This window comes from Phaeodactylum tricornutum, chromosome 3 (genome assembly GCF_000150955.2).
Source record: "Phaeodactylum tricornutum CCAP 1055/1 chromosome 3, complete sequence".
In the NCBI taxonomy this organism is placed as follows: domain Eukaryota; phylum Bacillariophyta; class Bacillariophyceae; order Surirellales; family Neidiaceae; genus Phaeodactylum; species Phaeodactylum tricornutum.
Window position 1 is genome coordinate 1,069,076 of NC_011671.1, and position 15,018 is coordinate 1,084,093.

At 47.7% G+C, this 15,018-nt stretch overlaps 6 protein-coding genes across 6 annotated transcripts; 2 read left to right on the forward strand and 4 right to left on the reverse strand.

Moving 5' to 3' along the window:
- Nucleotides 1-64: 64 nt before the first annotated feature.
- PHATR_44131 (predicted protein) lies at nucleotides 65-3,488 on the reverse strand (the record flags this gene model as incomplete). Its single annotated transcript, XM_002186425.1, has 1 exon — nucleotides 65-3,488. The coding sequence occupies one exon, from the start codon at nucleotides 3,486-3,488 to the stop codon at nucleotides 153-155; it is 3,336 nt and encodes a 1,111-aa protein (XP_002186461.1). The 3' UTR covers nucleotides 65-152.
- Nucleotides 3,489-4,108: 620 nt separating this feature from the next.
- Nucleotides 4,109-5,310, reverse strand: PHATR_44132 (predicted protein; the record flags this gene model as incomplete). Its single annotated transcript, XM_002186426.1, has 1 exon — nucleotides 4,109-5,310. Exon 1 carries the CDS (start codon nucleotides 5,267-5,269, stop codon nucleotides 4,109-4,111), a length of 1,161 nt encoding a protein of 386 aa, XP_002186462.1. The 5' UTR covers nucleotides 5,270-5,310.
- A 644-nt stretch (nucleotides 5,311-5,954) lies between these two features.
- Nucleotides 5,955-9,395, forward strand: PHATR_44133 (predicted protein). Its single transcript, XM_002186143.1, has one exon. The coding sequence runs from the start codon at nucleotides 6,159-6,161 to the stop codon at nucleotides 9,195-9,197; it is 3,039 nt and encodes a 1,012-aa protein (XP_002186179.1). The 5' UTR covers nucleotides 5,955-6,158; the 3' UTR covers nucleotides 9,198-9,395.
- A 1,319-nt stretch (nucleotides 9,396-10,714) lies between these two features.
- Nucleotides 10,715-11,939, reverse strand: PHATR_44134 (predicted protein; the record flags this gene model as incomplete). Its single annotated transcript, XM_002186427.1, has 2 exons — nucleotides 10,715-11,855; nucleotides 11,928-11,939. The coding sequence occupies 2 exons, from the start codon at nucleotides 11,937-11,939 to the stop codon at nucleotides 11,130-11,132; spliced, it is 738 nt and encodes a 245-aa protein (XP_002186463.1). The 3' UTR covers nucleotides 10,715-11,129.
- A 220-nt stretch (nucleotides 11,940-12,159) lies between these two features.
- On the forward strand, nucleotides 12,160-12,723 carry PHATR_33498 (predicted protein; the record flags this gene model as incomplete). The annotated part of the gene is made up of 1 exon (XM_002186144.1): nucleotides 12,160-12,723. The coding sequence occupies one exon, from the start codon at nucleotides 12,160-12,162 to the stop codon at nucleotides 12,721-12,723; it is 564 nt and encodes a 187-aa protein (XP_002186180.1).
- Nucleotides 12,724-12,988: 265 nt separating this feature from the next.
- On the reverse strand, nucleotides 12,989-13,741 carry PHATR_33499 (predicted protein; the record flags this gene model as incomplete). The annotated part of the gene is made up of 1 exon (XM_002186428.1): nucleotides 12,989-13,741. One exon carries the CDS (start codon nucleotides 13,739-13,741, stop codon nucleotides 12,989-12,991), a length of 753 nt encoding a protein of 250 aa, XP_002186464.1.
- Between the last annotated feature and the right edge of the window lie 1,277 nt (nucleotides 13,742-15,018).

Below are 15,018 nucleotides of genomic sequence, written 5' to 3' on the forward strand. Positions count from 1 at the left end.
TCACAAAACAGGATCGCAGAAGACTACTAACTGTAAGCAAGTGATGTAAAATTGAATTTGGAATGCAACTAACAAATTTGTTCTGTAACTTACAGTAATTTCAATTGGATGTGAAGATAGGTGGGGGACGATAAAATGTACAATTTGAGCTACTACATTCCCGGAGCAAAGCGCAATTTTTTCTCTGATAGCAAAAGAGATTCTTGGACATCAAAAGACTTGCTGGCGTCGCTTTTGATAGAAGCCTCTTGGACCACCGCTGGAATGACACTGTCTGCCAACCCACAAGCTGATTCATCTATGCTGGCATTGTCATCTCCAACGGAGGCGCGTTGAGAGAAAGAGTTGTGATTGGAAACAGCTTCGACGTCAATTTCCAGGTCGTCCTTCAGAATACGGTTGTTGCAAAGAATCGCCGAAGGGCCAGGAGCTGTAACACCGGACATATTTGATGATTTGGTTTCCTGTGACGATGCCTTTTTTTCTGACAAACTGTGCGACCTGGACACCAGTGACACACCGGATATTCCTGCCGACATGACACCCGAAATCTGAACCGAACTTCGCCGGCGACCACCGTCGCGTTTATCACGCCAGCTTTGTAGAGTCAAGGGCACAAAAATAAACATCAGCATGGACATGCAGGTAGCGAACAAAATGACTGCCAAAAGGAAAAAGCGTGCAACCGGGTCGTTAGAGTTGATCAAGAATAGGACGGGACAACCTACAGCGAGTAGCTGGGCCCAGCAGAAGATTGCCATGCCAAGATTCTTGCTTTCGCTGAATTCATCACTAATTTTGCGAGCTCGGTATGCTTGCCAACAAGCTAGGGAAAAAGCACCGGCGTTCACCAAGCAAATAAGAACCAAGAAAAGTGTGGTTGTCGTTTTACTCGAACCACTGCACTCGCCATGCGTGTTCCAAAACTCTCCATTAACGGGCGCTCGGCTCCACTTTAGAGGATCAACAACGGTCCAAGATACGAGAATCGTAAGATTAAGCGTAAAAAGGACGGCGAATGGTGCAAGAACATCCTTTTCTTCGACTTTGGTGCGGCGAAAGTGTTGGCATTGAAACAGCTTGTTGATTCGCCACAGCTTCGAAAACAAAGCAGAAAACGTTACCGTGAATCCAATACTAGCGAGCCACGGCATCGAGATGCATGCAATGTCGCACCCCTGGTTTGAAACTATCTCGTCGTCAATACTGAGTGGAACGAGAACGGCTCCCAAAACAAAAACACCACAGCAAATTGTGACAAGGAACAACGGTTGCATAGTCTTGACAATACGCGTCTCGCGAGAGCGTCTAACCCAAAGCGCAAATCCAGCTGCCGTAAACAAGATGATAGCGGACAGCCCTAATCCGATGTACCTGATATTTCCTAGCTGATTGAGCTCCAGGGGTGGTGCTACACGAATCAAAATGTCAAAGGTCGCTTCTTGGCCGTCGCACCCGGGATAGGCACCTCCAACGTGTACTCCAAAAGACACTGTACCCAACGCCGTCCCTGACGACAACCCCCGGGATCTAACCGTAAAGTCGATTGTAAGAGACCCGCCAGACTGCAAAACTGCCCTTTTTCCATTCGACGGAGGATCAATCGGAATCGTTGAGTTCAAGTAGAACCTCGTGAAAGAAACCCACGATGGTATCGAACTTGGTCCAACAGAAACTGCAAAGGGCGCTTCATTTAGTAATAGGACTCGACTTTCCAACGGTACATTCATGCTATGAGGAATTTGGTATTGAAATTCTTTTTCCGAAAAAGCAACACGAGTCGAGTCCGGGCAGTCAAAACATGTTTGTCTCTCAGTAATCCAATACGTTCCAGTGGGGCATTCCTCGGCAACTTGAACCAGATTCAAAGTCTTCAGTGAGGACACATTATTGCGCAAGCGATTAAAAAGGGACGCTTCGTATGGTAAATCGAGCTGCGCCAGGTATTGACCAACAATGTTTTGCTGCGACTCATCTCCCACTGCGCCCTGAATCTCACCTTCTACAGCAAAATTCGGACCGAGGAAATTAGGGAAAGGATTCTTTTTCTGGCAAAGGTTACTATCGGTGGCAAATCGGTACATACGCAGCCGTTCCAGTGGCTCGTATCTAGCTACATTTTGGTCCCAGACTTCGATAGCAATCAGGCGAGACCCAGACAACTGTGGATTATAAGTGACACGCATACCCGAAGTCTGAAGAAATTCACCTCCGTCGATGTTGAACCCATTCAGTGACGCCGAACTGGTCGAATAATTTAACAATTGAAACAAGGAGATACCGCTCATCGTTCCAGTACATTCCGTGTACGGGAAACGGGAAGCCTCCCAAAGGTCGGACACCCGAACAAATCCCTCCGGCCAGCCCGATCCACGGAAACCATCACCTGCGAGAAAAGCGACATCAGCTCCTGTGTACCAGCGAAGTGCGTCTGAAAATAGATTACCTAATTCACATTCTCCAACTATACATCGATAAAAGTCTCCTTCAACTGGGGCCGGCATGGATGTACTACTTCCCAGGATAGGATTATTCGCGATGGCTTGTGCAGCAAGGTCTTCCAAATCGGTTACATGCTTCAGGTAAATCTCGTCTCTGAAATTTTCGGGAAGATCCAAAATGTTTTCGTTCTGGGTTGTAAAATTCAATATAGTTTTCCGGTCTTCATCGAGGACGAAGCTGTGAAGCGTGAAAAGCTGGGGGTCAGCCTTATAACTTAATACCCAGGTACCTTTGCTTCCGTATTGCCGCGGAGATAAAAACCCGGCACTGTTGCTCTCAGTATCCACAATAGCAGCAGGAGCGTATTCGCTTTCCGTAACTGTTTGTAAGAAAAATTCAAAATGAGCTGGGTCTGGATCGCAATACCAGACAACCGGAATCCAACAAGACGGTGCTTCCATAGCGACATGGCTGCGGTCCAAGTACGAGTCATACAAGCTCGTGGACGGGTTGCAACCCGACTCGCGACTAAGCTTCGCAACGTAGCGGAGAATGCCCAAGACCGAAGAAATTGAATCCACACGCGAAGAAGATTCCGCTGAGGCCGGCACAATTGACAGGACGGCAAGTTTTGTTTCCGCGTCAAGATGAACTGCCCTTGAATATTCGTGCCATGAGCTTATGGGAGATACAATCGCATTTGTCAACAGCAGCGGCATGCTTCTTGATTGCAAACTTCGAATGCCACTCTGTGTAGCGTCAAGCGATAGAAGAGAAGCTTTCGATAGGAAAACGCCCCACCCCAAAAGAACGTTGAACACATGCGTATTCACACTCAATTTAAGTGGATGCATCTCTACAAACTGTGTGTACCGATCCAGGAGGGGCAGTACTATAACGGGGCTTTCGGAGACAACATTGCGAGCCCAAGCTGAGACCGCCGCAACACCGTAACAGGCTCCGCACTCCGAGTTCTCTGTATTGAGTATAGTCGCGCTAGTCCCAATCAAATGGATCGTTGTGTTGCTTGTATTATTGGATTCCATGCTGGATAACTCCTATTATGGAACTAAAATGCTAGAAGCATATAATTTTTCCATTGATGAGGCACAAGAAAGATCAGCTGATGCAAGATGCTTATGTAAACTCTCTCTCTCTCTGGACCACCATGTATGACAGTATTGACAGTGAGAGAGCGCGGTTCAATGTGTCTCTCTGGCTACTTGGTATTCTGGGCCGGCGACCTCTCTTTTTCTGTGATTCACCGAGATCGAAGCAAGAATCTGCCGTAGAAAACCCCGAAATTTCAGATAAATGTAAATTTCGTTTATTACATAATGTCTGTCTGAAGGAAAGAACAGCAAATATAATTTGCCGTGACCCTTACCAACATTTCTTATACGGGATTATAGAAAATGCGTGACAGCCAAGCGCAATTGATTCAAATAACCTAACCTGATCGATGACCTCACAATTCTTTTTCTTTTCAGGCAACGGACGAAGTTCAGGTTTCTTAAACTGCTAGGTTAACATCCAATGTGCGCAACTCTGTTAATATTGACTGTGAGGACTGTGAGTAACTTTGCAGTCGGAAATCTTTGCTGTCGCAAAGTTATAGTCTACCATGATTCAGCACCTGGGCCTTCAAGCAGGGATGCCGAGCCCACTAAAGAATCTGAGCACCAACCTTGGCCACCCCCTCAGCTCTCATAAATTCTTCACGAAGACTATAAATGTAACGCATTACTTCAATTTCATTTGGAGTCATGGACAACGTATTGAAAAAGTCCACATGCAGAACGACTCGTTCTTGCGAGGCGTGTTCGTTCATGGTTTCGTGTTCATACGTCGTGTCGTAGAGCAAACACTCACCAGCTTGCCAACGTCGAGTTTCGGGACCGACCCGAATGTAGGCTGCTTGATCTTCTGGAACATGAACACCCATTTGACATGTCAGCCACATATTATTCCCGTCCGTGTGCTTTGGAATGCCCGATCTTGGCTGCTGTCGATTGAAGCCAGCAATTCGCCCAGCTAATGGGACGGTTTCCAATATTCGAGTGGTGGTTGGACAAAGGTGGTAAGGAAAGTTTGGAATGCGATGACCGTTGTAGAAGAGGACGAGAGTTTTCCAGCCGCTGTCGTAGTTCATGCTGGTAACCGACTGAAAACGATCTTTGCCACCGTTCTCAATATCCAATACCAAAGCATCATACTCATTTCGGATAGTTTCGTAGTTTTCACTCATCAAACGGCACAATTCGAGAGAGTTTGGATCATGAAATGGTTTTGTAGCTCCGAGTCCCGGCATGTATGCGTGTATTTCGTCCTCAGGACGCCACTCGTTCTGAATAATCTCGTCTTCCAAAGGCAAGTTCTTATTCAACGTGTGTCGCACAAATCCAGCTACCCGCTCAAGATTCTCGTCCGAAATTATGGGAAATCTTGAACTGATTAACGACGGCATAAGCTCCCAAAATGGGTCGGCGTCTACTGTGCCGGTCGCAGCTGATTCCGCCACCACGCGTCCAATAGCTGTGTTCGCAGCCACGGATGCCAACGACACGATTAAATCGTCATGTTCCCTCTTGACGTACGGCTTATTTTTGGATCGTTCGCGATTTGGATCCTTATCTTGCAACGAATCAATCAAGCGCATTGACTTCTTTTCTCTTTTGTCTACCTTCTTTGCTTTGCTGGAGTCTTTGCCACCAAACCCTTTGGCGGCAGACAACACCATGTGGTCTACCGCGATTCGAGGTTGAATAGGGTGGAATGCCGCCGATTCCTGGTATAAAAGGACTAGCACAATTAATGGAACGGCCATTTTGGGGTGTGTCTGCTCAAGGCAAACGATTCTTTTTTGTGCTGAACTCTAATGACGGCGATCTCCTCGGATTCGGAATGTTTCCATCAATATACCGCCTTCGGAGCGCGGACAGGCGTCTTGGCTAAGCCTCCTTCACCTGCCGAGAGCTTTTATTTCATATATTCAAATATTTACATTTAAATATTCATTTGAAATCATATCGACTCCGACTTGTGGAACCATCGACCGGGTCATTTTCTCTCAAATATTGCGACACTTTCCAAGTAGACTATAGACAGCAGTCACAGCTAGACTACTAATGCAATTGTTTCACGTCCATAGTTATGACGTTATGACCTCGTTCAAAAGACGGAATCACTACGCAGCATTTTAAAAAGCTATATATGGAATGCCTTAAGTGGCTTACTTATGGTATCGCGAATATCGTTCTTCAACTCAACTAATCCAACCACGCCAGAGGATGTGTTGTAATGTATTGTTGGCCAGAGCTTTGCCACGATTCCTGTTTTCTCCCTGTCAAATCTACGTGGCATTTCGAAAATACAAGCACGTTCGTCTCGCAGAATGGCTGATTAGGTGCACTTAATTGTAACCAACATAACCAGGGGCAAAAAGGGTGGGTAAGCGCCTCATCCAGCTGCGCCCGCCAGGCGACGACCAACCACAAACACTTCCCTTTTCGCGATGACTTCCTAGACACAGCTTGGTGAGGGCACTACAACAGTAGTACGCTGTTTGGATGCGACCTAACACTGACTGTAAGTAGTAGCCTAGATCTTACACAAGAGTTTCGCCCGTTGTGCCAGTCCTGTCTGTTAGGCACGACGGTGGGTCCTTAAATCCTCCCGTTTCCAAAGACTTCCAAGAGAGCGTATCGGCCTTCGTCATGACAACAATCCACATTATTGATAGCTGGGCCGATCTTCTTGGAGGAATCACGCTATCGGATTGTCGCAACGTCACTGACCCATCCTGTGTCGGCGGGGTTGCGAATGTTGCCGCCTTTGCGCGGCACTTGACCCGGAGCGGGGCGAGCGTTACCGACAGTCCGAGCGGTGGGACTGCGGAAGATATTGAGGAACCGTACATAGTGACGCCGCGGCTCGATCGGTACTCGCCATTCGTGCAAATGCATCCACTTGGATGGAGTGTGAACCGGTTGATCTTTGTTGAAGTATTGCAATGGAAATTCTTTATCTCGAGTCCCGCCTTGTTGTATTTAAGCAGCACTGCTCGTGGGAGCACTAACGGTAGCAGCACGATTTCGACGAACTCCTCGTTGATGTCGGATTTGCAAACGGACGAGTTGCCCTTCTTACTGACTAACGTGGCTGTGCCGCCAGAGAACGACTGGTACCCCTACACAAAGGCGATATACTTTGACGAAACCACGCACCTGGCTTTTTTGTCGGTCGCGGATTCTGACGAGCCCTTAAATGCGCCGCAGATAGAATCTGCAACGGGAGCCTTGAATTATATTGCACGTTTGAACAAAGAAAGTGACTGCGATGCATTTGTTGACGATGGGGGTGGAACTGCGGTAGCCCTGGGGAGTAGCTGGGACAATCGAACCTGTTGGATTCCAGTGGTTGCCTTTGGTGATTCGGAAAATCGATGGAACAATTTCCTATTGGCGATGACTGCATTAGAAAACCCTCCGTCTCTAATAATGGATATTGAAGGACACGATGCGCGATTTTTTACACCGCAAAAGTACAACCAAACTTGGGTTTCTAGTTACAAAATGAATTCTACGACGTATCGTCAACAAAGCATTGTTCTAGCAGAGGACAGCCGAACAATTGTGAGCGTGACGGCGACAGCCATACCCCTAAATGAGTTGCCCGACGAGTTCAAAGACAATATCTACACATCCCACGTAACCCGCATGTACGAGTTGGGGCAGGAAGCGGCAAACAAAGACCCAATTGTGGGAACAAGTACTTTCATGCCAATTGCTAGAATTGACCAGTATAGACGGTGTATGGGTGGTGAATGCGAGATCGGAAATCTCTTTACAGATGCTCTGCGATGGTATTCTAGCGCGGATGTGGCATTTGTTTCGAGTGGAGGATTGCGAGGCCAAGGATGGCCGGAAGGAGTTGTTCAAATGTCCAATTTATGGGAATCATTGCCGTTTCCGAATACCCTATGCTCCGGAACCATGACTGGAGTATCGTTATTCAAGCTGTTCAACTATTCTACTAGTGTTGCAAACTTTGAAGTCAAAGAAACAGTTTCGGGGGGACAGCTGCTGCAGGTGTCTGGGGCGCGACTTCGATATAATACGAAACTCCCCCAAGGAGCGTCGCGAATGGTTAGGCTGGAGATTTGGGACAAAAACGCCAATCAGTATGCACCAGTGCAACGCCTCCAATTGTACAAGTTCGCAACCGATAATTTTTTATGCGAAACCAACATACCGTATCCTGAATTGTTGGGGCAAAATTTTTACATCGATGGGGAAGTTCCGGGTGTTGTGCGTGACGATTTACATCAAAACATTGTTGCGGACTATCTTACACAATTGAACACAACTTACCAAGCGACTATTGAGGGACGACTCATCAATGACACTACTGTTCTGGATGCAATGAATTTGGTACAGATCGAAGGAGGCTGTGGACAAGGAACTTATTGGGTTTTTACGCAACAGAGTTGCAAGGTTTGTCCGAATACTGATCAAGTCTATTTTGGAAAGAAAGAGCTTGAATTTGCGAGTGAAAGCGGATCGTCGAAACCTGTTGAGGGGCGTTTCGAGATACTGAATAATGCGGGTTTCCCTGTATCGGTGGGTCCCAGATCGTTTCCATTCTGGGTGACTTTGACAGTTTTCTTGTGCAATGGTACGATCCCAATTGATCCAATTCCAGCAGGTGTAACGCGCGTGTTGCAATCCGGCGAGAAATTGACGGTAGGTTTATCTATCTCGTCTGAGCAACTCGAAGCAGGAACAGCGGTTGCGACTGGATCTTTTTCTGTGGTGGATGGCGGGAGCTTTCCTGGATGCATTGGCAATGAAATTTCTTTTGACATTCTCGTTCGTGTGGATCCCAGTCGGGAACTCAATCAGATAGGAGGAATTCGATGGGTTGGCTGGTCGCTATTCATGGTCCTTGTTTTTTCTGCGATGTTCTTTTACACTTGGGTATGCCAGCACGAGCGAATTGCAGTTGTCCGTGCTATGCACCGCTTGTTTCTCAACACGGTTTGCCTAGGCATTGTTGTTTTGGGCTCTGTGTTGATTCCAGTGGGTTTTGACGACGGTGCATTCTCGGAAAACATATGCAACAGCGCGTGTGCTTCAATCCCATGGATCAGCGCAGCAGGGTTGAGTACAATATTTGCAGCTATGTATCGCAAGCTGGGATCGATTGTCGGAAAAAATGAAGATGCTCGTGAATTTCGTGGTCGCCGTGTTGTTTTAACATTTGCCGTTTTCTTTGGCCTAAATGCGTCGATTCTAGTGCCTTGGAGTATTTTAGCCCCATTGCACTGGGATCGAACGCCACTCGTTCAAGAAGAATGGAAGAGCTACGGTCGTTGTTCAACGAGCGATACGTCAAGTTTGGCTTTTGTGGTTATGGCCGGTGTTCTGAATGTGTCGGGATTTGTCTTGATATGCCGGTTGGCTTATAAAGCCCAGCAAATACAAGATAGAAGGGACCAATTCGACCAGGCCAAAAGCATTTCATTGGCCCTGTACAGCTGGATTCAATTAGCAGTCGTGGGAATTCCTGTTCTCTCTCTGATTAGCGCGGAAACCACTCGTGCTCGATATTTTATGATCGTTGCGCTCATCTTCGCCTTGTGTATCTCCATGCTGCTTAGCTTGTTTATTCCGATGCAAATGCAGAAAACGATGCAAAGCGTGCGAACATTGAGTTTAGGCAGTCGCTTCCTGAGCTCATTTCGATCTAGATAATCTGCGACGACACAAGGAGGCGGGAAACTCAACACACAGCATTAAGAATCAAACCGGTTTTACATACCTTCCTTCCGTGCATTGGGGCAACAACCTCGGAGCCGATTCGAATTAGATGACATAAGCGGCACCGTGGACGACGCAGTCATTCTGCAGTGTCCGGACCAAGTGCGATCAATTTTCGGACATGAGGTTCGCCCGTTGCAAGATACGCCAAATCGCGTTCGAGATGCCTGAAGGAAACGCGACCATAGTTTATTGTAAGCTTTCACTTTTAAGTCATTCCCATTGTCAGAATTTCACTTTCAATTCGATTCATTTATGGACCTTATTTATTAATGTAACCGTAAGTTAGAAAAAGGCAAGAACCGGGAATATGTAGATTTAATACCTGTCTGAAATTGCCTGAGCAATGTTGAGCAACGATTTCATTGGTTAGTGTCAATGAAATATGAACGAGAACCAAAGTATATGCATTTCGACTGACTGTGACAATGCAATAATATACAGTTAACTGCAATTACAGCATTTCCTGTAACCACAAAACTAGCCCCAACTACTCCACTTTCAAAAACGCCCAGCTTTTCCTGGCGAACAGAGCCCGACGACAGCAATTCGCCACATTGTGCGACTGTGGCTTCGGGAGCAAGAGACTTCAACTCTTCAACTTCCTTGCTGCACTAATTAGGAGCGGAAGAGTCCGTAATTCGTAAAAAGTTGCAACACGAATGAGTACCGTCCTTGTCTAGTATTCCCCAGCTAAACCGAAAAAAGGGCATAGAACCGATTCAAAAGTGCACGAAATAGATAAAAGATAAAGAGGAACAGGATGGTTGTAACAGTCGTGTTCGGCATCTTTAGAGCAGCGTTCGGCTTAATACTTCGACCCTTTCGAAAGCATGATGAAAGTGACGTTGCAATTCCTGAAGAACTCCGTTTCGAAAACGCGGTAGAAGCCACACAGGAAGCAATTAATCACTCGATACCCCAGGCTTTGAATCAAGTGACATCGCAAGGGCTCAATCAGGCGCCACAGATCATTGGGAATGCGCAGTACGTCAGCAAGCACGAGTTATATTATCGAGTCGCTTGAATACCGATATGTCCTCTAACTTGTTTTGTTTGGTGCTTCAGTATCCATACAGTGGTCCAAGAAATGGCGTTACAGGCTGCTCAACACGCTGCGGTGTCGATTTCGACAGCGACGACTACAGCAGTGGGTGCGGCAGCCACATCTGCTGGTATTTTTGGCTCTGTCACTGGAGCCATCGCGGGAGCTTCAACAGGCATACAGGTGGGTGTTTTTACTGGGATTGTTGCGATGGTTGCGATATCTACTTCCACTGGTGTTGTGATATCAAACAAGAGGGCTAGCACCCCTGTCCACTCTTTTGACAATTCTTCAGCCATGAGGTTCCCCACGGCGTCTCCAAGTCAACTTATACCGAGCACCGCGACAATCGCAGTCTGTAGCAATACCTTCGAGAGAAAACGTGGTCAATTCGCAATCGATGTCCCTGGTTTACTTGTAAATTCGATTAATGCTGAGGATATCCTGTTTCTCGAGACGCGGATTGTCAATATATACAATGAAGTTTCCGGTCGTTGCCGTGAGCTTTATGAGCGACAGCTACTTGATGCAAAACTGATATCGTGGAAAACAGAGGAAGGCGTCTTTAGAAATTTTACAATCATGTCCTGGGATGCCCGCGTGAGGTGTACGGGATGCTTCGACATTGAACCACTGTTTTTTTCATGGATAGAGAGATACGATGTCCGAAAACTTGTTGATAGAGCTACAACAGAAAAAATACCTATATCTTACGACAAGTTTTCGCAGCGAGCGATAGCAGAAGTAAAGAGCGTGATTAATTTTGATGACACAGGCCATGCCGACGGATTATTTGACGAACCGTCTCAAATGCCTACAACTTACCCAACTGAGGCAAGTGAGCAGGTGCTTATCGCAACAACGCCATCCTCAAATCCGTTGTCGACTACTTCCATGTTTCCGTCTACGCCTTCTAGCATTCCCACATCAGTGCCGTCGGTTCTCCCGTCCTTGAGGCCTTCAAGGGTACCGTCGACGAGCCCTTCAACAGAATCCTCGTTTGCTCCTTCTAGCATTCCCACATCAACGCCGTCGGTTCTCCTGTCCTTAGAGCCTTCAAAGGCACCGTCGACGAGCCCTTCAATAGAACCCTCCTTTGCTCCTTCAAGCATTCCCACATCAACACCGTCGGCTCTCCCGTCCTTGGAGCCTTCGAGGGCACCGTCGACGAGCCCTTCAACAGAATCCTCTTTTGCTCCTTCAAGCATTCCCACATCAACACCGTCGGCTCTCCCGTCCTTGGAGCCTTCGAGGGCACCGTCGACGAGCCCTTCAACAGAACCCTCCTTTGCTCCTTCAAGCATTCCCACATCAACACCGTCGGCTCTCCCGTCCTTGGAGCCTTCGAGGGCACCGTCGACGAGCCCTTCAACAGAATCCTCTTTTGCTCCTTCTAGCATTCCCACATCAACACCGTCGGCTCTCCCGTCCTTGGAGCCTTCAAAGGCACCGTCGACGAGCCCTTCAACATCGCTTTCTGCTTTGCCATCAACAGATCCATCATCAATACTGTCTTCAGTACCCTCGGGTGAACCTTCGACTGCAATCTCACTTGTGTGGACAGCCCAAGATACCACAATCGACAATGCTTGGTACGGTATCGCCTACGGCAACAATACCTTTGTTGCCATTTCTGATTACGGCGCCGGTAGCATGATCAAATCCAGCATGGATGGAAATGGCTGGGTAACTCAAGCAAGTACATTGCAAAATGAGTGGCTTGCTGTCACTTACGGCAATGGAATCTTTGTAGCGGTTGGAGATCAGAGTGTGGTGACCAGTCCTGACAGCCAAACGTGGACAAATCGGGTGAGTCCAGCGCCTCTTCAATGGACCTCTGTTACGTATGGTATGAACACCTTTGTTGCGGTTTCCAATTCTGGCGACGGAAACCGTGTCATGACCAGCCCCGATGGCGATATCTGGACAAGTCGCGAGAGTGCATCAAACAACTGGTGGAGTAGTGTCGCCTTTGGAATGGGGACATTTGTTGCAGTTGCTAAAACTGGGTTTGGGAACAGAGTCATGACTAGCACTAACGGCATTGACTGGGAAAGTCAAACAAGTGTACCAAATCATGAATGGAATTGCGTCACCTATGGTGGTGACCTGTTTGTCGCAGTTGCAACAAACCGTATAATGACAAGCCCTGATAGCGTATCTTGGACACTTCGAACAAGCCCAAACTTCAAAGCCTGGTCTAGTGTCACGTACGGTGATGGAGTGTTTGTGGCTGTTGCTGAAGCCCTTGGTGACGAAGCGATGTACAGTCGTGACGGCATTAATTGGAGGACGGGATCGACAGCAAAAGGTTATGCTTGGTCTAGTGTGACATTTGGCGACGGAATGTTTGTCGCGGTTTCTTCCACCGAGGCAATGGATAACGTCATGACGGGGATGGAAAGTTCGGGTTGAATGCAGCGCTAGCAAGCTTGTGCAGTTTTGTCCACTGCGGCAAGACCAGATTTGATGATATGCCAGCATGTACTCATTGTGAAAATTGACTTTGCTTGTTCTCGGTCGTCGCGTGACCTTACAAGACCCAGCTGGGAGAGTCACCTCCTTACAGTGAGAATCACAGATATGTCTACTTAGATTTAGAGTATTGTTTACTGTTGTTTTCGTCTGATGCCACTCTTTGTGCATCGGTGCACCCACCACAAAGCCAAACTAGATTATGTCACAAATCAGAAAGTGTCACCTGCAACACTGACGACGCCGTCATTTCTACCAGGCCCTGATCCAGTGTTAACAATTCACGAGCATCAGGTTCGGCCGTGGCCAGACACGTTAAAATGTCGTCTACAGAATTGACACTACACCGCGTCCAAGAGACCTCCAAAGGCAACGCGACAATGTGAAAGCCACCCGAGAGCTCTTCGGTGGCCTGTGACAAAAAGAGCCCCAATCTTTCCAGAGCATGTTGGATTAGATCGTGATCAGCCATCGCAACTCGGTCGTCGGTTCCATCCGAAGGTCCCATGTACACAGCGATACGAAAGCTTGGATCGACAGCCATGGCAAATGTGGTCCATTGCTCCGCCGTCAAGGGAGGCTCCAGCGCTTGACTCGATTGATCCTCCTCGTCAGCCTTTTCGTGCCGCACTTGTAGACCAGCCATGACGTATGATGGCACACCGCTTTTCACTAGAACGTCCAGCGTGGGCCTAATTTGTATCCGCTGACCTTGCAAATCTCTTTTCGGGTTCGTCAAACCAGGGCTATTCGGCACTACAACCAAGTCGTTTCCCGAGTCATCGAGCGTCCATCGCCGGATCCCTTTAATGTATGATTCTGGTAGTAGCTGTGTCCCGGCACCTGGTATCCCAACGATTCGGTAGCTGTTCTGGACAAGACCAAAAGAGCGAGATACGCAGGCCTTCGCCAGGACGACACTGAGAAGCAGGTAGTATCGAAAGGATCCGGTACCCATGTGGTGGCGGGTAGGCGGGGAACACAGCTCGATGAAGGTAGAAGTTCTTACAAATGCGAAGACAGATGACTGAAGGGACAGTGAGCAACCTCGCAAAGTGCTGACAGTGAAGCCTCAGCCAGTACCGACTCGTCCCCAACGTTTTCTCACCATTGGTGTCGAGGCTTCACGTATCATGATGGTTTTGTCACACTATTTATTGATTGTGAAGGTTAGAAAAAGAGGAAATTCCCTATCAGGGCGACGCCTAGCCCGCAATTCCCCTATCCGGGCCAAATCTGATTTTTTTTTAAGTAATATTTTTTGAGCGCGAAGTACCTCTTAAGTAACAAAACCATTTAGCATTTTTTCCATTATATTTGTCTATGATCGTGTAGAGTATAATCCTCGTGCATTGGCATCAATAGGTGTCGGTGGTAAAAATCAATGTTTCCCATCCATTTGTTGCCTTTGAAGCAGTTTGCTTGAAACTTGCTACCAACTCCTACGTGGTACAATTGCACAAAGATGCATGAGGGGTGTTGCGATTGCAGGGACGCCAAAGCCTGGAACACTGCCGGTTGCAAACAACACCGTCCTCCACCAGCGCTATTTTCGAATGACGCCACGCATTACCCGGGCAATCCTTTTGAAGCCGTCCACGCCAGCCGCCGCGGATACACACTGCCGCCTTGGCCGTTGTGGTCGGAGCCGCCGTACACGCCCTTTTCAATGCCGTCAAGTGCGCCGGGATTGGCGCCGATCCTGTACAGTGGAGACAACGATGGGCCGTTGAGGTGGTCAACATTGCCAACGGCGTTGTGCATCCCAAAGATTACGCCCTCATCCAACCCAAGGAGCGTCACGATCATAGACAAATATAATGGAAAAATGCTAAATGGTTGTGTTACTTAATAGGTACTTCGCGCTCAAAAAATATTACTTATAAAAACTCGGATTTGGCCCGGATAGGGGAATTGCGGGCTAGGCGTCGCCCGGATAGGGAATTTCCTCTTAGAAAAATCTGAAAAGGGGGATGCGGTACGGATGCAGGGACGGACGCGTAGCTTCGGCAAACAGAAATTGACTGTGAGAGATTTCCGCGTGACCAATTTTTTACGCGATAGAGAGCGAAAGCCAACCATGAGCGCTGACTGCGAGACTACCAACGGAGAATAGAATTTCTACTGATTGTGAATTCAACAAATTCCTACCTCAGTTGTCTCAACAATCTTCCACTTGCGGCCAAACGAAATTCACTCAATAGAACGCAAACGTCCTACAGCTACAACGCAATA